Raw genomic sequence first — 22,323 nt, 5'->3', positions numbered from 1 at the left:
TTTTGCACCAAAGGGAAGGTTCCAGGTGAACCCTAAGCTTGTTTTCTGCTTCGGTTATGTACCCTCTAGGAGGGCGTTAGAAGACTTTGTCTTGGAATTAATGAAAAGGTCAATGTAAACAACTGCTTTCAATGCTTCATTGTCTGTGAGCAGGGGAAGGCCAGGTGAGAAAGGAAACTGGATGGGAGTTTGTGGGCATGACTTAGAGAAGAAGATGAATTGCTCAGTGTCTCATTTCACTCAGGTATAAAACAAAGTAAATGAAATTGGCTTTAGGCCCAAGAAAGGTGACCTAAATGGGCAAGCAGAAACAGAGCTCCATAGTAGCTGGGAGAATGTTCCAGTGGGTCAGTGCATCTGAGGGAAGGCAGGAGGCCTTGTGATGTGATGGGCACAGAAGTGCAGGAAAAGCTTCTCCTCAAGGCCCCACTCCACCTCCGTTTAAAGTTCCTCACCCAAGCCCCAGGCTTTCTCCTCGTGCCCCCTTCTCTTCTCCCAGAGGCTAGATTACTGGGCTGGGTAAGGAAAAGGCAGTGTGTGCCATGGTATCAGGGCCCAGGGTTGGAATCCTGGCAAGTCAGCTGACCTCTCTGGGCCTCAGTTCGCTCATGTAAAGCAGAACAAAACAAAACAAACTTTTCCGATTGTCCCTGCTGTACCAAGCATGTGCTGGGAGCACGATGTGTGAAACTCCAGTCTCTGAGGGAGGTAAGGGAATCATTAGCTGGACAGCAGTGTGTGTGAGGAGTGAGAGGCAGGCCCAAGCAGAGCCGTCCATTGGGAAGACAATGGGATCCTATACTTGGAAGTGCCTTGTCAAGGTAAAGCAAGCTGTAACTGCAGCCCTAAATTTCCTTATCATGCAATCTGATAACACGTGCTAGAAGGTGAATGTGTTAACTGTTAGCAGTCAATAAGGACCTTTTAAAGAAAATGCCTGAACCTGAAGGGACATCTTGAATGACGGCGGCTCTATGGTCAACCAGTGAGGTAGTTAATTGGGGGTTGAGTTGACTTTTCTTGCATTTCCCATAGGTAAGGCTCACTTTTCTTGTTGAAATATGTATGTTTGTGCGCGTGTATTGTTCCAGGCTGACACATTTAAGGTCACATCTGCTTTGACAAATGGCAGTGCTTGTTTGTTGTAGCAAAACTTGTTTCTTTAATACATATTTTCAGTAACTATTATTTGGTAGTTGTAATTGTGAGCAGTTTGGGTTAATCGATGAGTAATAAAAATAGCTCCAAATACTTCTGCCAAACTACTGGAAGAGCTTTTAAAGAAAAACCGTAAAAGTTAAATCCATTTCATTAGGTAGGCTGAGAAGATTTTTTTTGTTTCAACCTGCAGGATGTAAGGTTTTTCTTTAAAATGTCATTGATTTTGGGCTTCCCTGGTGGCGCAGTGGTTGAGAGTCCGCCTGCCGATGCAAGGGACACGGGTTCGTGCCCTGGTCCGGGAAGATCCCACATGCCACGGAGCGGCTGGGCCCGTGAGCCATGGCCGCTGGGCCTGCGCGTCCGGAGCCTGTGCTCCGCAACGGGAGAGGCCACAACAGTGAGAGGCCCGCGTACTGCAAAAAAAAACCCCAAAAAACATATCATTGATTTTATAATAAGCAGGCTGCAAAAAAACCCAAAATTACATGATTGGGAAAAAGGTTTTCAACAAAGCAAGGCATAAAATCCTCTCACGGTGGGATTGTTTGTGATTTTCTTACTGTGAACGTATTCTCGGGAGCAGTTGCATTTGACTTCGAGTTCCTCTTGGTAACATCCACACAGAAATCTGTTGCAGGCTTTAGGATTGCGACATTCATTCAGTGTCACGTGTTGTTTTAGTTCATGTGGCCAGAGGACACACATTTGTGACCCGCAGCCTTCATATATTCCACAGAACGTATATGTACGTGTGTATCCTGCATTTATGTACTTATATTCCAAGTTTTAAAATATTTTGCCCACATTTAATAATCAGGAGATTCAAGAAACAAACAAAACAAAAACCTAAGTTTCCAGATTCTTTTGGGTAATTAGAGATTCTGGCAACATGAGCCCAAGTGTTTGCAAGCCCACGAGTAGCTCTTGTGAGGTACCAGCTGTTCTCTTTAATGCTTTCTCTAGCCTTCTCCATCGTGGGACTTTCCTTGCCTGGTCCTCGTGGACACTTGAAGTTTCACGCCCCAGTCGCACCCCCTCAGACAACTGAATATGCCGTGTACATCTTTACTGGCTCTTGGTGTTGGGGAAAGCAGTGACACAAGGGAGGTTGACGCCGTGTGGCTGAGAGGAATGGGCCAGTCAGGAACCCCACCAACCTCCCCAGGTTCCTTTGGCAACTGGCCACACAGAGGCTAACTTGTGTTGGTGCCGTTACAGAGAGCTGCTGCGCCCTTCTTTGTTTGAAAGAAAGGTAGTAAATCTTGATCTTTGAGGATATTTTCTAAAAAATCAGAAACCACTTGGGTCCAAATGTGAGTGTGTACCAACAAGTTGGATAATATGACTTCAGGGGTAAAAATAATGTATAGCTTTTGGCACAAGACCAGCTTTGAAGTGGGTAATATCCCGAGAGACACTACAAATATACTTTGAGCCATGGCAGTATCATTTGAGAGATCTGTGTGTCTTCCCAAGATAGATTCTATTTGGACAGTTGGTTTTGGTGCATTTGTTAAAAAAATAAAACAGTCCCGTATTTGTTAGTCTTCCCACATATGCATCATCAAGGCCTGATGACAAAATTTATGGATTTTTCCAGGACACTACTCTTTTCTTTTGCTGCTGACCTATATTCTATTCTTAGCTCTTGTTTAGCAGGAACAGAAGAAAGGAAAGAACGTGAAACTCTAATCATTTAGTTTAATTTAATTACAGGAAAAGTTTGGCCAGGGAAGGTGTTAATAGAACCTAGGGGCAGGACAGGAATAAAGACGCAGACGTAGAGAATGGACTTGAGGATATGGGGAGGGAGAAGGCTAAGCTGGGACGAAGGTGAGAGAGTGGCATGGACATATATACACTACCAAACGTAAAATAAATAGCTAGTGGGAAGCTGCCGCATAGCACAGGGAGATCAGCTCGGTGCTTTGTGTCCACCTAGAGGGGTGGGATAGGGAGGGTGGGAGGGAGGGAGACGCAAGAGGGAGGAGATATGGGGATATATGTATATGTATAGCTGATTCACTTTGTTATACAGCAGAAACCAAGACACCATTGTAAAGCAATTATACTCCAGTAAAGGTGTTAAAAAAGAAAATGAGGTTACGGGATTAACTGCAGATCGCCAGTCTCAAGGGCAGCACGGTTCTGGCAGAACTACTGCAGACTTCTTCCTCCCAGAACCGGTTTTGCTGGTTGTGCTGCAGCGTCTCTGCACAATGACGCCCGCAGCAGAAAGAGTCTCCGGCAGCACATTCGTTTCCCCTCAGGGTCTGTGCAGTCTGGAAGCTCCTGTAACTTGAACCGGGGTCCCTGGGCCCCTGGGATTGACTCAGGTGGCATCCAGGTGGGTGAGGCTCTGAGCGTCCATGCTGGTGGAAGCTTGGAAGTTGATGAGGTTGGGGCACAGGGTGACCAGAGAAAACAAAGCGCTGACATGGGGCTCAGGCAACCAGGTATCGTCCCGGCGCGGGAATAGCCAGCTTTGCGTCTTCCCCCTTCTGAGCTTCAGTTTCTCAGCTGGAAAATGGCGGGAAGCGGAACAGGGAGGGGCTGACAAAGTATTAAGGTCCCATCCGTAAGATTCTAGTGGGAGCACCAGAGGGCTGCATTCTTTCACATGACTCCCACTTACAAGGTCATTTCGATTTCTCTTTCTCCCCTCAGCCAAACGCAGGTACCCACAAAGTAGATCTGTTGGTCACTAATCCCCGAGATGAGAAGTTCCCAGGCAAGCCCCTATTGAATTATTGAAGGGTGGTGAGCTCAGATTCCTGGCACCGAGCGCCGGTGATGACATCACCCCCAAAGCGGGAGCACACAAACCCTAATTATAGGCTCCCCTTTCTCCCCGATTTCTAAGGAGATCCTTGAAACCAGGCCCCTTATTTGTGTCCAGAGCCTTTTTCTCTGTTCGCAGTGATTTCAAGATTAAACCAACCTCGACGTGCTACGAAAGGCCTCTCTCATGTGGCCACAGAGAGCTGCTTGAGCATTAAGATGCTACCTAGTGCTCTGAGGAACGAGTCTCTTTTCTGAGTCTTTTCACTGGAACACCATACCAATTCCCCCTATTTCTATGCCTCCCCCTTCTCGTGATTTATAGACTACCTGAGATGAAGGAGGCCTATTTCCATGAACCCTCGGCTGCTAAGCCTTTCGGAATGATCTTGAGTCAGTGAAATGCTCCTTTTCCCTCACTACCAGCACTGCTAAATAATCAAGCAAACAAGTAAATCCACTCCTAACCCATTCCCCTGTCTCTATGATTTAAAAAGAAAATGTATTATAATTCAGTTATATGGAGCTCTGTCTGCCCTGTGTTACTCTTGGCTGCGGTCTAGCCCAGCAAGGGCAGTGACTGCGCTCTGGAGGGATGCCTACCCTCCCGCCCCACCCCCCCGAACTCTCTCTCTTGAGTTGCAGGAGGGGCTTCGAGAGAGGAGCTGTCAGGCCCTCTGCTTTGCAAGATCAGGTGGGAAACGTTCTTCCTGCGTTTTGGTATTTGGGAGGAACTTTCTGACCAGAAGTTGTTGCAGTTTTAGAGAGAGTCAAGGACACAGATTAGTCGTATTTTCATCCCTGTTAACAGATTTTTGTGGTGAAACTGGGGGTGGGCAGGGCTGAAAACTGGTTGGGGTGAGGTGGGAAGTAGAGAGGCTGAGAGACACCATGGATCATTTTCCTGTGCATCTCAGATTCTGATTCCACTAAATATCAACTTTCTTCATAGCAGGCTCTGCAAGACTGGGCAAGTGGAAAAGGTGGACTTTGAACCATGTCCCTCTGAGTCCAGAGTCCATGTTCTTAAACCATCCCAACAGAGGGATATCTATAATTTTTTTTAGACCAAAGAATGCTATGACTTTCCTTCTCAAAGAAATGTATAGGGTACAACCTAGGAAGCAAGAAATCAAATGAATCTCATTTCCTTGAGCAAAGCAATTCTATCAAGTCACCCTGATTTTGCCACCCATCTCCCCCATCCCCACCAACAAAGATGGGCCCGCTGACCCAACACTTCCAGCACAAAGGTCTCTTCCTATCCATGTCTTTGGTTGCCCTGGTACATTCCCGGTTGATGTCATACATATTATTGACCAGAATGCATAGGGGAGTGAGGACTGTTTGGATCCCTTGCCCTCTTCAACTGAGTGTGTGTGTATTAGCCTAACATTAGTGATCTCATTGGCCTAATTATGACCTCGCTCTGTGTTAATTGAAGATCAGTGCATGCTTTCTAATAGTGCAGCTCTGAGGCATAGCAGCGTTTTCTCCTCCATACCTTACACATGTATTCTCCATTTTCCCCACTTCTCTCTAGCTCCTTTTCCTGGTATCCTGAATTTCATTTTCCCACTCATTTACATTATTTCTGTACACTTTTATGCTTTGGTTTTTTCCTGTTATGAACAGTGAAGACTGTTCCTTGCTCTTTTTTGCCATACCATGTAGGAAGCACAGCATGAAAAAATTCGAAGCAAGGATGACAGTTATTATTCGAGAAAATGAAGGTTGCAGAAGGTACACAATGGCTCCCTGCTTTACGTTTGCAACTTAAGAAATACAGTAAATGAAAACCCATATTTACCAAGCTGGTAAATTGGAAGTAAACATTTACACGTAAGCAATATTTATTTTATATTTAGATTCCTCTCACTTTGGATCCCTTTGGATGCTATAAATGAATTGCATTTACAAAAGAGATTTTCGGGCTTCCCTGGTGGCGCAGTGGTTGAGAGTCCGCCTGCCGATGCAGGGGACACGGGTTCGTGCCCCGGTCCGGGCGGATACCACATGCCGCGGAGCGGCTGGTCCCGTGAGCCATGGCCGCTGAGCCTGTGCGTCCGGAGCCTGTGCTCCACAGCGGGAGAGGCCACAGCAGTGAGAGGACCGCGTAACGCAAAAAAAAAAAAAAAAAAAAAAAGAGATTTTCATGTAATTTTTTTTATTGAAGTATAGTTGATTTACAGTGTTTTGTTAGTTTCTGGTGTACAGCGCAGTGATTCAGTTTCCATGTAATTTTTTAAATTGAGAGAAAATGCCAGATGAGAGGATGCATGTTGATATTCCCTCTAGGCCCCATTTCCCTTAATATTTTTGCCTATTTTTGCCTCTGTGTCTGATTTTGCACTAATACCAAGGAGATGTCATTTGAGAACTGAGACCCAGTCTGAGGGATGGAAACATGGGTGTGCTAAGAGGAATCAGCTGGCTGAGCAGGAAAGCAAAAGTGAAAGTTGGGAGTAAAAAGTTCTCTTCCAGATTTGCAATTCTGTCCTTAAGGAAGAAAATGAAGTTGATTGAATGCCCCAGCACTGCCCTGCAGCTGCCCTGGACATAAGGGCATTTGATGGGGCCCGTGTCATGAATTGCTTCATATTGTGAGACATACATAAAGCTCTCATATCGGGTGACTTACTTCTGTCATGTTAAGTCCAGGTTTCTTCCTTTTCTTCCTGTGTGGTTCAGCCCGTTCTCTTCCCAGTGCTGTCTTTTCAAGGTACAACAAGTGGTCAGCAAGCCAAACCTAGCTCTTTACTCTATCAGTTGCTAAGGGGCAGGAAACAGCCCCTCAGTCCTCAGATGTCAATGTTAGTAGCTTCAAAGACAGGATGGTGCAAATGGCAGTGCTTTGATCACAGCCTATGTAAAGGCAGTAAACTAGAGAAAATGTAAGTGTTCTAACCTTCTTGTACCCTGTAAATTATTCAGTCTCTCTTTGTGGAAAATATGTTAATGCTCATTGAAAGACTGTTTTGACATTTAGTACCAAATCACAGCAGAACCATTAAAATTGTCCCAAATTTATCTCACCCTCCTTCCTTTTCTCTCTCCCTCAACATTTCTTTTCGGTCTAAAAGATTTAATCAGTTTTTATGGGGCTCCACTGTGTGTGTCAAGCAAAGTGCTTTAGAAAGTTACAGTTTCGTTAGTCTTGACGAATCACGGCTTCCAAGGGGATGCTTCTAAATGGACTGTATTCTCTTTCTGCCAAACTCCAGTGTTGGTCACCAGGGAGAAGGGGAGATGCGTAAATATTGATTTTCAAGATGAAAAGAGTACCCAAAGGACCGGCCAAAGGAAGCCATACTCCTGAGTGCCCTGTGGGTTCATGACCCAGTTTGTTTCCCTGACCTCCACCTCCCATCAGCAGTCCAGGGAGTCCACTTTCTGCTTACAAGACAGTCCAGGATGCAGTGGAGTTGATGGATATTACTGATAGAGAAGAAGTTATATCCTAATGTTTTGACTAAATAGAGCCCAGGTTTCAGCAGGTCATCATATGGCAGAATAGAGAATATTATAGGGCATCTTCCATGCTCTCCAGAGTAAAGAAGGGGTGGGGAAGGCTCCTGGGAGGGGTCTTGAAAGGTTGAGATACACACCGCAAAGCAGGGCAAATGGCATTTTTATGTGTTTGCTGGGGCGTGGTGTGGGTGAAGGAAGCTTTAAAAGGGAAAGGTAAACATTTGCTGGAGTCTTTGGTATTGAACTTAAAGCCACGCCTTTGCTCCAGTTTTATAAGGTAATGGATGGCAGGAAAAGCTATAAAGCTGGAGTTAATTCATATACAGAAGGAATAATCTTTGGAAACCATCTCATCCAAGCTACCTACGGCTTGATCTTTTGTTAGAATGTGGAGTATCCATGGTTTCTGGCCTGAATTCTGCCGAGGGCTCTGTAACTCACATGTATCAACTGTTGTGTGTATACAGAGACTGAGATCGCATACTTGGATTTCATAGACTGACGTGTGTGTGTGTGTGTGTGTGCGTGTGTGTACCATGGCTAGTATTTATTCAGTGATTACCATATACCAGGCACTCTGCCAGGTGCTTTATATACCTTATGCAATATTCATACTTTAAGTGGATATCATTTTTCATTTAAATAATGGAGAGGTTGAAGTCCAGAGAGCTTACACAGCGAATGCACAGCAGAGCTGGGATTCCCACCCTGGGAATGTCTGTCTGAAGCATGTGCTCTTTCCATAGTGCTTTTTCATCTTGGGAGGAGGTAGTCATAGTATCTTCTGTATTATCTGTGGCAAAGGCGCAGTCATCCCCTCCAAGCAGCTTGCCTGCTGTACATCACGTGCTGGGCCAGGCAGTGGGAATTTACAGACACACCAGCCAAGCAGAGTGTCTGCCGCTCTCAGAGGACATTTTGGCTGGGCCGAGAACTCAGACATATCTGTAAGTGACTGTAATATGAGGAAGAAAGTGACAAAGACTGTAATGAAAACAGAATTAAAGGGCCAGGAGAGTTCTGGAAAGGGAGATAGCCCTGTTTTTTATTTTATTTTATTTTTTTAATCACAACATAAAAAGATTTATTTTCTTGAGCACAAATAAGCATCTACCTACTAGATTAGTAGCCCGGAGCTTTTTGGTAACTTTATTTTTTTAAACCATTTTTTAAATTGAAGTATAGTTGATTTACCATGTTGTGTTAGTTTCAGGTGTACAGCAAAGTGATTCAGTTATATATATATATATTTTTTTTTTTCAGATTCTTTTCCATTATAGGTTATTAGAAGATATATAACTCCCTGTGTTATACAGTAGGTCCTTGTAGGTTATCTATTTTATATATAGTAGCGTGTATATGTTAATCCCAAACTCCTAATTCATCCCTCCCCTGCCCCCCATCCTGCCCCCTGCTCTGCCGTCCCCTTTGGTAACCATAAGTTTGTTTTTCATGTCTGTGAGTCTATTTCGGTTTTGTAAATAAGTTCATTTTTTAATTTGTTTTTATTTTTATAAAACATTTCTATTACGTTTTCTGTTTAAAAATATTTTCCCAATTTCTTGTGTAAAAAATTGCAAATGAAAAGTTGAAAGAATAATACAGTTCTTACCACATACCCTTCACCTAGATTGACTCATTGTCAGTCTTTTGCCAGATTTGCTTTCTCTTCTCTCTCTCTCTCTCTCTCTCTCTCTCTCTCTCTCTCTCTCTCACACACACACACACACACACACACACACACTTTTCTCTACTAAAGACTTCAGCATGTAGAGAGGGCGCCATTCTGTGGGATCAGGGAAGGCTCGAGGGAGGGTGTGGCACGGGAGGGAGTTGTGTCTTAAGGGTCGGGTGGAATTTAGACGAGTGTGGGTTGGAAAGGGGAGCCAGGTGGAAGGACGGGGCGCTCACAGGTGCAGAGACTGGCCGCAGAAGAAGAGCTGGGAGTGGTGGAGCTCGGGAGGGAATTTCAAGTGGGCTGTAAGGAGGGGAGGAGAGAGGCCAGGAGAAGGGGTGAGATGCCGCGGAGAGAATTGGAGGGTGGGTGAAAGAGGGTCAAGGTGGGAACTTTAGACCCACCCATTTAGGGGAGGTAGGGGAAGAGAAGGAAAGTGTGGTCGGGAAGGAGAGGACAGAAGGATGGGGAGAGGAGGAAGTGGCCAGTGAAATGGGTGTTGTAGGCAGTGGTTTCTCACAGCCTGAGCCTCCACAAACAGCAGCAGCAGCAACTTGGGAAATTGTTAGAAACGCAGATGCTGGGACCTCCGACCTCAGACCTACTGCATTGGAAACGCCCAGGGGGCAGAGTCTTAACATGTTGTAACAGGGCCTCCTGGTTGCAAACCCCTGCTTATAAGGATGCTACTGAGAAGGCTGACCGGGAAGAAAGCAATCTCGGTAGAATAGTGAAGTCCTAAGTCAGATTCAAAATAGTCGGTGACATGGCCTTTACTTACAGCCAGTGATTTATATGTGCTCATGTTGAAAGCATGCATTGCAGCATCGTTTACAAGATGAAAAGACTAGAAACAGCCTCATGGTAAAGACATTGTTATTCCATAATCATGGTTCTTTTAAAAAAGAAAAAGAAAAAGCTGTCTTCAAAATATCTTGTCAAGTGGAAAAAGCAGGCTGCAGAACTGTGTGTTTACTGTGCTACCATTTGTATAGAAAGGAAAAGGATATGAATTTGCATAGCTTGTTTCTAGAAGGATGCACAAGAAAGTGTGAAGGATACTCAAGAAGCTGTTGGTTGGGGAACAATGCTGGCGGGGGAGGGGGTGTGGTTTCCGTGTTTGCCCTTTTGAACTTTGTGCTAGATTCAGATATTACGAGCTCAAAACAAGTTTTAAGTATTAAACATGAACAGAAAAAGGTTTAAAATAATAACAAATGATCAGACATTTGAGTGAGTGTCTCTTTCAATCTCTGCGTAAATTCTTCCTCCCACTGAGAGCTCATTATTTATGAAACAGGCCAACCCATTGTTACACAATGTCCACATTTTTCCTTGTCCTGAGGTGCTGTTTCACAAGACCTGTTCAGGTGACAGAGCTGAGTGGCAGAGACTGGCCATTGGCAGAGCAATGAAGGTTCTGCCCGAGAGAGTTCGCCCTTGTTCTCTCCCCACCAAAGCGTGTGACTCTCCCCCTTGAAAGTGTCCCACAGAGATAGATTTTATGTTTTAAAAATCAATTCACCTTCATAAGAGATCTCTCTATTCGAGTTCTGTGAATATAACTAATCTACTTCGGAATCATTTGGGGAGAACATCACAAAATGCCTTGAGAGAGAGTCCGGACGGGAAGCTCTCAGAGTAGTCTGGTAGGAAGGAGAGCTTGAACTGGGGGCCAGGGGGACGCTGAGGAGGCGAGCCTCATGGCACAGCTGGGGAGGTAATATGTATGGGGCTTTGCGGACTGTGCCGTGGGGCTGAGGAGGCGCTTGGAGTCAGAGAGTAGGGCTGGCTGGGTGACCGGGCATCTGAGAAGATGGAGATCATGGTGGGCACAGGAAGCTGCCACAGATTTTCGTAGCACTTTACAGTTTAAAAATGTGATCTCAGGGGCTTCCCTGGTGGCGCAGTGGTTGGGAGTCCGCCTGCCGATGCAGGGGACATGGGTTCGTGCCCCGGTCCGGGAGGATCCCACATGCCGCGGAGCGGCTGGGCCCGTGAGCCATGGCCTCTGAGCCTGCGCGTCCGGAGCCTGTGCTCCGCAACGGGAGAGGCCACGACAGTGAGAGGCCCGCGTACTGCAAAAAAAACCAAAAAACAAAACAAAAAACGTGATCTCATTTTAAAGTGTCACAGTAGCAAGCTAGGGATTGTTATGCCTATTTAAAAGATGAGGCAAATGAGGCCCAGAACGGTGCCATTAGTCCAAGGCCATAGTGTCAGGATTTGCACCAGGGACGTAATTTTGAGTCTCCTGTACCTTTTTTTTTCTTGCTGTGCTTTCTCTCATTTCGCCCTCCAGCTTCACAGAACGCTCTTTCCTCTTACAAAACTTCTCCTGTGAGTCGATCCCATTTAATCCCTGCTTCCGGGGCTCTTAGCTCCCACAGAGCCTCCTTCCGTAGCCTTACGTTCATCCTCTCGTGCTGTGTGAACACCTTGTCCATCCTGGAAGAACACCTGTGCGTGGCCCTGCTGCCCGTGTTCCTGCCCAGCCTCCTGCCTCTGCCAGACTCCCCAGCCGAGGTTCTCCCTCTCCATCTTGGTGGCCTGGTTCCCTCGCCCCAGCAGTCTAGCTTCCTGTCCTTCCCTCCAGGAGTCTGGCCTCCAGAAGGGGCGCAGACCCTCTACTTCTGATCCTGGTGGTCTTTTCTTAGTGCTCACTCTGTCCTCTTGGTAACTTGGACGCTGGATACTGGGGCCACAGTTCTATCTGCCCTTGGCCTCAGTGATACACCCTTGACCTCATCCAGTGTTCCTGACCTGATCACGGTGATGCAAGCATCTTGGTTGGCCTCTTCTCTCCCCAACGGCCTTTTTTCAGGCCCCCTCTGAGCCTCCCACTAGGCTGGTCTCTTCCCTCTTTTGAGAGCCAGGATGCACTTTCTTCTCCATCTCTCATTTTTCTAGCTCAGGACACCTATAGGAAATCTTCCCTTGTTGAGCTCTCTCCTTTTTTTCAAGTTCTTACAGTACGTACAGCCTGAGATATTCAACTTAGTTCCTACTTCTATACACCCCACCAGTGTACTGAGAGATGTTATATCTCCCCTCTTCCTTGACGGCAGGGCCCTACCATAGATTTCTATATCTCCTGTACCATCTGTATGTAGCATCTTCAGTAGCATATATACATGTATCAATACATACATGCATATGTACATACATACATTCATACTGATTATATAATTGGTGCTTGACTTGTGTTTGTTGATATACAGATAGATAACATTTTTTTGAGGATAAACGTGGTCAGAGCAGCTAACTCTGCTGTATTATCTTGACAACTTCAGCTACACAGAGCAGTCCTGACTCTTAGGATGTTTTGCTTATGAAAGCAAGAACATGGAAAAAGAGGGAAATGTGTATTTAGAAAAGTAATTTTCTCTTAATTCGTTGGACAGATATTTGTTGAGTATCTCCCATGGGCCTGGCACTGGGAGTAGAGTGGGCTTGAGGCAGACAAGGGCCCTCCTCTTATGTGTTTAGAGTCGCATGGAGCAGACAGATAATTAAGCACTAAACAGAGAAACAAGATAAATCGAAATAATGTTCAGTCCTATGAGGCAACCAGAAAAGAGCAGCACGGTAGGGCGTGTGCTACTCGTCACGGGCAGAGGTGGGAGAAGGAGGACGAAGACAGCTCTAGATGGCCAAGGTGGGGATTGCTGAAGAGTGACCATTGGACTGAAACCTGAACGAGAAGAAGGAGCGGGCAGTGATGATCCTGGGGGAAGCCTTGGGGGTAGAGGGCACAGCACATAGCAAAGACTGGCAACGGCGAACAAGCTGGGCATGTTCTGGCAATGGAGAATACTGAGTACTAAAGGAATATGGAAAATGTGGTAGAATACGTGAGTAAGCCGGAAGTGTATCTGTGCACACCCGCAGTATCTGTAGGAGAAAAGGAAGAAATCTATTCTCAGGTTTTAAATCATTCCCTAAAGGAGCTCTGTCTATATAATGGAAGTGTCAGGAAATCTAGGAGTTTCTTAGATCCTCAACAAAATCACAAATTCTCTGAGGGCAGGGAATCTCAGTATTCTTGTGTCCCACCTCGTAGCATGATGCCAGGCACAGAGAGAAGATATTTGATAAATATTTGATGAATTAACGCATGGAGAAAATGAATAATTGCCCAAGACTGAGATTTCATATGTTAATATTATTTACTTTTAGTTTGTCTTTCTGTCTCAATTTAGCTTTGCATTTGTACCAAATGCAATCATATAAATGGGAAAAAATGCTGAAATGTGAGAAAACCATCTATAAGGTCTTTAGTAATTCTAAGAACCAGAAAGAAAATAGAGTATGGAAACTGGCAAGAGCACACTTAACGTATTAATATATTGTTTGCATTTTACAGTGAAAATGCTGGTTTCTTGCTATGTGCCATGTCTGTAATTTGGAGGCTAATGTGTGTGCGATTTCTTGTAAATGAGCTCTTAAGAGTCTCAACCTTAGGAAATAAGTAGCTTTCTTAGTCTCTAATCAGAGGATCTTGTTGAAAATACAAATTGCAATTGTTTAAAGAGGAAAATAAACAATTTCCATCAAATCATGGACCTTATGATTTTTTAAATCCCAAACTGCTTTGTAAATCAAGATTGGCCTATTTGTTTTAATGGCAAGCTCTCAGAAAAACTCTTGGGAGTTAATAATCAAGTTAATGCAGCAATTCTAAAGCCCATTAATCTGTATTTGTTTTTTTTTTTTAACATCTTTATTGGGGTATAATTGCTTTACAATGGTGTGTTAGTTTCTGCTTTATAACAAAGTGAATCAGTTATACATATACATATGTTCCCATATCTCTTCCCTCTGTATCTCCCTCCCTCCCACCCTCCCTATCCCACCCCTCTAGGTGGTCACAAAGCACCGAGCTGATCTCCCTGTGCTATGCGGCTGCTTCCCACTAGCTATCTACCTTACGTTTGGTAGTGTGTATATGTCCATGCCTCTCTCTCGCTTTGTCACAGCTCACCCTTCCCCCTCCCCATATCCTCAAGTCCATTCTCCAGTAGGTCTGTGTCTTTATTCATGTCTTACCCCTAGGTTCTTCATGACATTTTTTTTTCTTAAATTCCATATATATGTGTTAGCAAGAGAAAGACAAATACTGTGTTCGTTTTAATAAATCTTACTACACACATAATGCACAACTGAGAGGTATTATAACCTGGGTAAAGTCACTTTTCTTGTGTAGGAACTACAAAATGGGAATTGCAATTCACGTGTCAAAGAATGATTTTATTAAAAATCATCAGTTTTCATGAGACTGCCTCTATTTCTGGAATACAAATGCTCTTTCTATCTGAATCAGTCTTTGAACCAATGACAGAATTAAAATTGTATCTATTATCTGCCTGGATACACCTGATTCAATTAAAATTTTTCTAAAAAATAAATTATGTGCTGTAAGAATGATAGGAAAATAACATTCATAACTCTTGGTTGGCAGACCAATTGTTCATGGCATTTCTTTACATAATTAGGGCTTGTGCTAAAGTTAAAAAGAACTTTCTGTGCTTGGCGTTTGGATGAACGTTGGTGAGGGAAAGCATACCTTTTCCCTAAGTTTCTGTAATACATATTCACAGACAGCGCTTTGTAGATAAACTTCCAAGAAATGTGTTGTCACATTTGCCTGCTGGGTATGGAGCTCAGACATGGTTGGGTTTGCAAGATGAAACAAATTAATGCTTATCAGTCCCAACCCGAGGTTTTAGTTAATGGCCTTCCATGCCTTCCCAACCCCCGCAATTGCAGTTAAAGTTCAACCATTCAGGTTTTAAGTGCAGCACAGCGAGACTGTGATTGATATCATCAGGCACATAGACTGTGCTTCGCTATTGGGTCGGACAGCCAGGCAAGAAGAAAGCAGTGCCAGCCCTATTATAAAATCCCTGCTTGTAGGATAACTCTGGGAGCTGGCAACACAGTGTAGCAGAGAAGGCGGATTCTCGTGTTGTTTACTTTTTATGGAATTAGGATGCCATGAAGCAAAGAAGGCCCACTGGATCTCCTTCTAAGGGCCTTTCTCCATTACGAGGACCTTAGTCTAAGTGTCTCCTAGAGTCCAGTGTGTAGACCTTGTCTACTGGATGGCTGATCGTAACAGCTCCTCCAAGGAGGATTTCGTGTATGTATTGTAGGGTATTGCCAGTAAGCATCTGTTATTTCAATGGATCTGTCCTGCTCAAGTGGCCCTTATAAAAATACATGTTCCATCAGCTAAGCTTTCTTAATTGAGACTTGGAGCTGACAAGGCCACAATTAATATTGCTTCCTGCCTGTCTGAGTGACGTATGGATGTATCAGTAAGCCCAACCATGAATCCTATTAGCTTAGGAAATACAGAACACTTTTCTCTTCTGGCTTCTGCAGGACTAGGCAGGCTTTATGAGGGTGAGGGAAAAAAACTAGTCTGGTTGAGGACCCTGTGGATTACAATCACCAACATGTTGGAAGATTTCTACATGAAATACGTAGCCCTAGGTAGGAACAACCACGTCATTTGATCCCAGAGTGATCATTTGATTTGCTGACATAAAGCTGTATTTATGTATAGCTTCTGGCCAAGATAACCCCATTGTCAGTAATGACAATAACAATAAAAGAAGTCAAGTGTTCCCAGAAAAGTATGCTTTTATTTTTTGACCTAATGATCGGGGTTTAATGAAGCTATTGTCATCTTTAGAGCACCATCGTGTTGTCTTCCTTTCCCATCTAGCCTCCAGCTTCTGTGATTGCAGGGACCATAACTGGTGCATCTGTGCTAGTAACTAGCACAGTCTCAGGGACGTGGTAGATACTTAAAAATATCTGTGGCATGAATGAATGTTCTCTGCGGTTGGGGCATCTCCAGGAGCAGTAGACAGCATTTTCTGTCGACTTTTACCCTGGAAGTTCGGTAGGAGAAACAGGCATAAGAAACATGGCGTATTCTTTCTGAGCGGTCTTCATCACTCAGCTCTCCTAAATCATTTGACATTTGCGTCTGTAGTTACTCTTTGTCTTTACCATTCCTAAATAATAAACAGATATTTATGGAATCCCTGGTCTTAGCCCAGTGTCTCTGTGGGTTTTGTATTTCACTTGTGTCCTCCAAGTTCAGTGCTCTGTTCTGTGTTCTCATGGCCTCTGTACTCATCTCTCTCAGGGGAGCCCTGACCACCCTGTGTTGGTCGTTGCTGGATTACTCATTGGCCTTCCCCTTGGACTGTCAGCTTCACGAGGCTGGGATCTGCTTTCTTCTGTATCCCCAGTTTCTAATTGTTTGACCTACTGTGGACTTGTGTTGATATTTATAGAAGGAATGAATAAAAGAAATGAATGAATAAAATGACCGTATTCGACGTTAGATCATCTTTAGGCACTCATTTTCAGATGCAGCTGGAGAAGTGAGACCCTGTGGCATGGTGTCCACAGTTATTGTGATTAGCATGTCACTGAAACCTGTATCTGTATCTGGCCTTGACTGCTACTGATGTGGTGCCCTGCTAATGTGTTTCTCGTGGCCAAGTAAGGGGCTCAAAAATTAAATGATTAAAATGATCTTTATGTAGATATAGCACTAAAAATGAGAGATCTGGTTGTATAAATTACCAAAGGTCTACAGGCATAGGACTTAAAATGAATTAGGTCAGAAAGTTGAATGGCCTTTAAAATGCAGCTCATGGCAGTGGCTCTTTGCTTTCTGCAGGGTTCTTCTCTGGGGTGTTGCTGTGATACGAAAGGCTTCAGGTCAAGGGTTTGAAGGTGAATAAAAATTCCAAGGGGATGAAATAAAACAAGAGTCAGATAATACATCCAATGAAATGGTTTTCAGGATAAATAACTGTACAGTTCTAAAACAGTGAGTTTAAAGTTTTCTGTTAAATAGAAGTAATGCACATGGTATTAAATGGAAATAGTATCAAGGATATACTATAGTATGCCTGTTTTTTCCCAGAGACTGCCTCTTACTATTCATGTAGTTACCACATAAATCTAGGTGCTGTCCTCATATCCCTAGTCCGTGATAAATCAACTTTAAATGGTATATATTGACATCTACACACTATAGAAAAGGAGGATAAATTTAGTCATTTGTGCTTCTCCTTCTATTCCTGCCAATATTTTGTAATAAAATTATTATTTTTAGTTCTGTTGGGCAGTGCTATAATCTTTAATTATTTGCTTGAGTTTCCATTTTTTCGGATTCATGTCACTTTTGTTGTCTTTCTTGCTATCTCGTGATGTAAGATGAGGATGCTAGTGACTTTACTACCTGTCCTTCCTCCTGTTCTGTGTCTTACCTCTGCCAGCCCTGCTTTTACTTTTTCACTAACATGAAAGTTTCTTAGTATTTATATTCTGTTCTTCAGGGAGGGATTTAAAAATGATTTAAAGGGAAAATTGAAAACCAAAGACAAGAAGTGACTTGCCTGAAGTCTGCTTAATATTAGAGTTGGGACTAAAACCTGGGGCTTTTTGACTCCCAATCTAGTGGGCTTTCTAGATAAACTCGTTGACCTCATTCATCAGATGTTTATTCAATGCTTATTCTCTGCCAGGCACTACATTAAGTACCAGTAATACAAAAATAATAAGAAATTGTCTCAAGTCTCATACTCTCATACAAATAGGAAAGACAAATGTGTAAACAAATAACTATGTTTCAGTGCAATAAGGTGCAAAGGAAGGTGTTGTGTAGCTTTTTTTTTTTTTATCTCACAGGTCAGAGATTAGAGAAACTGATACAATTATTAGAAGTGACAGCTTTAATACATTGAGGAGATAGCATTTTACCCAGCTAACTTATGCATGTTTGAAAAATAAGTAAGACTTTGCTAATATAGTTAAAGAGAAGTAATTTAAATTGTCTGTTTCGAGATTAAGTCTAAAAGAAAAATTTTTATAAATTTATAACTATAAATTATATAATAAATCATGTTATATGTGTTTAATAAGTTTTTATGTGAGAATATCCAAATATTCTTCAGTTGTCCTTATAGGTTTATTTAATATTTTGACTTTAAGTCTAAGGCTTATGCATTTTTTTTAAATAGATCTTTTTTACGGTGACTTGTGAACTTTTTCCTTTCTTTCTTCCTCCCTCAGATTTTCATCACTGTGAATTGCCTGAGTACAGATTTCTCCTCCCAAAAAGGAGTGAAAGGACTTCCTTTGATGATTCAGATTGATACATACAGTTATAATAATCGTAGCAATAAACCCATTCATAGAGCTTATTGCCAGATCAAGGTCTTCTGCGACAAAGTGAGTAAAGATGACAGTTTGTCATAAAGGTATTTTTGTTATTAGATATTGCTTTAATGACATTTCCCCCTTGTCACCTTCTCTTGTCTAGTGGTGTCAAAATAATCACTTACTAATCACAGTGGGAGTGGTAATCTTTCATTCTCAGTTCCTATTAGATATCTAGGGAGTCATCAATCAACTGTATTTTTTCTTTTCAGTCAATCATTCTACTGCTAATTTAATGACTGATTGCCATTGCACTGTGCTATGAGTCTGATTCAGTTAGATAACTGAAATAATAGATTGTTTTTAGTGGATATATAGATCCTGTCCCAGAACATATCAATGTAACCGCTATTAATTTATGGGTTAATTCGGGTCTCAGCTAGAGCCTTTTGGAATGGAAATGGCACCTCTAAAATAAGTTCATTAGCAAACATGCTTCAGCAGAAGATGTAGTTTTTGAATCTTTTTGAAACCCCTCATAAAAGACAGAGCAATTAAAATGGCAAAGATTAAAATCCCATGATTATGTGACAAGAGACCCTTACAAAATCCCAAATGTGAATGGGACCAAGCATCAACAATTTCAAGACCTGTGTGATGTCGGCATTGTGAGAGAAAGTAGTGGGCCCACTTGATGACCAAAGAACAGGGAACCTACCAAAGTGACCCATGGTACCAGAGAGAGAAATGGGCCATCAGAGGACTGTGTGTGAAACTAGGGTGGGAGGGGATGGATTGTACAGACTTCAATTTACTGGTGGGTGCAAGGGGACAGAACATTGAAGTGTTCTGGGCTCTATAAACTCTGGAAAGTTATAAATTGAAGCTCCCTGGTAGGATAAAATCCTGCTCTGAGAAGAGGCTGCTGGGAGTAGAATCCAAGTTGAGTTGAACAAAAACAAAAACAAAGGTTCGAAGGAAAGAGAAGTTCCAAATAAAAAGGAAGAGGGGAAAAGATACAGAGTAGGCAGATCTCAGGAAATACAGGACTATTTTCTTTTATCACTTTGTGAACACAACTGAAGCAGGAGCATGAGAGCCATGAAGCTAAAAGAATTATCCTAGTTCTCTCATTTCACTTAGAAATGACCAGCAGAAAAGAAAAACAGTTGAATCCCATACAGTCTCATGAAAAAAATAATTAAGATCAGACTGACTTCCTGTGGACAGTGGATGCGTGCCAGAAAGACATGCCCACAAAACAGGTGAAACCTATAGCCTAATGTTCCAAAAATGGGCTTAAAATTAACATAATTTTAAAATTTTGAAATTAACAAAATCATGGAAATTATAAAGAGCAGCATAAATCACAGTTTGAAAAACTTAGACATGAGGTGTTTGGAGAACAGAATGATCTGAAAAGAGATGGTAGAATTCAGGAAAGAATTTAGAAGTGAAAGATTAAAATATTTCAGAAGAAAAGACTACACTACAAGCAACACAAGAGTGAATAAGAAAAGAGAATGCCTTAATAGAAATAAAAGTTGGAAAACAGCAAAATCTTAAAAATCAGAAGAAATGAAGAAACAATTCAGAGAAAATAATAGATAAAGAAGAGAGGTAAAGATGATCCAAGAGACGTATAATATGTATCTTTCAGGAAGAAAGCTAAAACAATGGAACAGAAGAAATGCTAAAAATGATAAATCAGGAAAAGTATACATTTTTAAATGGGCTACCATGCATCTGGGAAAGTTGACCCAGGATGACTTTAAAAATATTCTTTGAGGGCTTCCCTGGTGGCGCAGTGGCTGAGAATCTGCCTGCTAATGCAGGGGATCCGGGTTTGAGCCCTGGTCTGGGAAGATCCCACATGCCGTGGAGCAACTGGGCCCGTGAGCCACAACTACTGAGCCTGCGCGTCTGGAGCCTGTACTCCGCAACAAGAGAGGCCGTGATAGTGAGAGGCCCACACACCGTGATGAAGAGTGGCCCCCGCTTGCCACAACTAGAGAAAGCCCTCGCACAGAAACGAAGACCCAACACAGCCAAAAATAAATAAATAAATTAAAAAGAAAAAGTAACAAATGTTCAAGTACAATTGGTGTCTTTAAAAAAAAAATTCTTTGAGCATCTAAGAAAAATAAAATAGACAATGAGTCATTTATTTTTTTAAACTAATTTTTACTGGAGTATATAGTTGATTCACAATGTTGTGTTAGTTCCAGGTGCACAGCAAAGTGAATCAGCCATACACATGCATATATCCACTCTTTTCCAGACTCTCCTCTCATATAGGCTACTACAGAGCACTGAGCAGAGTTCCCTGTGCTACACAGTAGGTCCCTATTAGCCATCTATTTTATAGTAGATAAGGAGTCATTTATAAGGAAACTTTTTTTTTTTTTTTTTTTTTTTTGCGGTACGCGGGCCTCTCACTGTTGTGGCCTCTCCCGTTGCGGAGCACAGGCTCCGGACGCACAGGCTCAGCAGCCATGGCTCACGGGCCCAGCTGCTCCGCGGCACGTGGGATCTTCCCGGACCGGGGCACAAACCCGTGTCCCCTGCATAGGCAGGCGGACTCTCAACCACTGCGCCACCAGGGAAGCCCTGTAAGGAAACTTTTATCGTCAAACTTTTCAACAGCAACACCCTGTCAGAAGACAATGATATTTAAAGTAATCAAATAAAGAAAATGTGAGCCAAGGATTTTATATCCAGCCAAGCTGACTTTCAATTATAAAGATGACAGGCAAAAGCAAAACAAAATAAAACAAAGAAATAAAACCACCAACGAACAAACAAGCAATCAAAAAATCCAGGGAATATTTCTTCTTGAGGAATCTATTAAAGAACAAGCTTTAGACACCAGTATGACTGTAAAGACATTGATAAAAGGACTGATGGTGAGCATTATGTGTATACTTACCTTGGATCTAATTCTAAATGATGGGAAAGACAGTAATGGCAATGTGATATGTTCTGACAGTGTAGACATAGTACAATTATTTAAAAATTGGGTAGGGTGGGGAGAGAATATGAAAAATAGAATAAGCTGGCAACTGCTTATAGGTGTTAACTGGACGTAAAAGGGTGAGTTCAGATAGGTCCCGGGGAGAGGAGAGGAAGGGGAAAAAGAGGTTAGTGGCTAATTCAGAATTGCCAGCACTCTTAAAGGTGCTACAGTCAGATGTAGATCAAAGATCTACCACGCCATTAAAATGTCCGAGTTGTAGTTTAGCAGAGATAGAGAGTAGGAAGAAGTGGGCCTCTGTGAACAGAGGCAGAGATGGTCATGAGAAAAGAGAAGGAAACACATTAACTAGAACTGCACTGAGTTTAGGGACATGTGGCATAGCAGTGTCTCTAAAATCTCAATAGCCTTTCAGGTCATAATGACTTCAGTTAGTGCTACTCGTCAGAGCAGCACAGCTCTCTCGGGGGCAGTTAGGCAGCCCCCACGATACAGAGGAGACACAGTTAAGTCAGTAAGACACGGTTGTTGTGTAGAAGAGAAACCTGCCAGCGAGCACAAGTAACTCGCCAGAGTCACACGGTGAAAAAGCAGAGGAGCTGGATGCAAATCCACATCTGATTCCAAACTCCTACTCCTTATATCTTTAATTCAGCATATTAAACATTAAGAAAGCATTTTCAAATGACGTACAACGTGGAATTTTTAAACTACATGTGGGAGAACGTTTAAACAATTTGAATTCCTTATTTTATTCCAGAAGTTTCAAGGGAGATGGTAGAATTCCCCTCAGTGAATCTCCTTCTTGGAAGGGACGAGAAAGATTAGGATCAAGGAGAAAGGGAGGGAAGGATTGAATGGAGGCCCTGGGCAATCCATTTACCTTTATGTCATAGTTGGAATTGAAAGTAGGAAAGAGAGGGCTTAAGGGATACTCATATAATTATTTTTTTTCAAGTGTTGAGGTCATAAATACTAAAAATCAAAACAAAGCAAAAATGCAGATACATAGAGAGTTGTATTGTTGTTCACCTGTGCCCTAGAATGAGAGGGACTCTAAGAAACTAGT

General features: G+C 42.7%; 1 protein-coding gene across 2 annotated transcripts in view; it reads left to right on the top strand.

The window, feature by feature from the left end:
- Positions 1–22,323, top strand: part of GRHL2 (grainyhead like transcription factor 2) — a 165,416-nt gene that overhangs the window by 104,492 nt on the left and 38,601 nt on the right. For both annotated transcript variants that reach the window (XM_067711598.1, XM_067711597.1), the window contains exon 9: positions 18,194–18,352. In XM_067711598.1, the coding sequence (XP_067567699.1) occupies positions 18,194–18,352 (159 nt within the window). The remainder of the gene's footprint in view (positions 1–18,193; positions 18,353–22,323) is intronic.

Source organism: Pseudorca crassidens, chromosome 17 (genome assembly GCF_039906515.1).
Source record: "Pseudorca crassidens isolate mPseCra1 chromosome 17, mPseCra1.hap1, whole genome shotgun sequence".
Taxonomy (NCBI): Eukaryota; Metazoa; Chordata; class Mammalia; order Artiodactyla; family Delphinidae; genus Pseudorca; species Pseudorca crassidens.
This window is presented reverse-complemented; position numbering and strand designations above follow the sequence as displayed.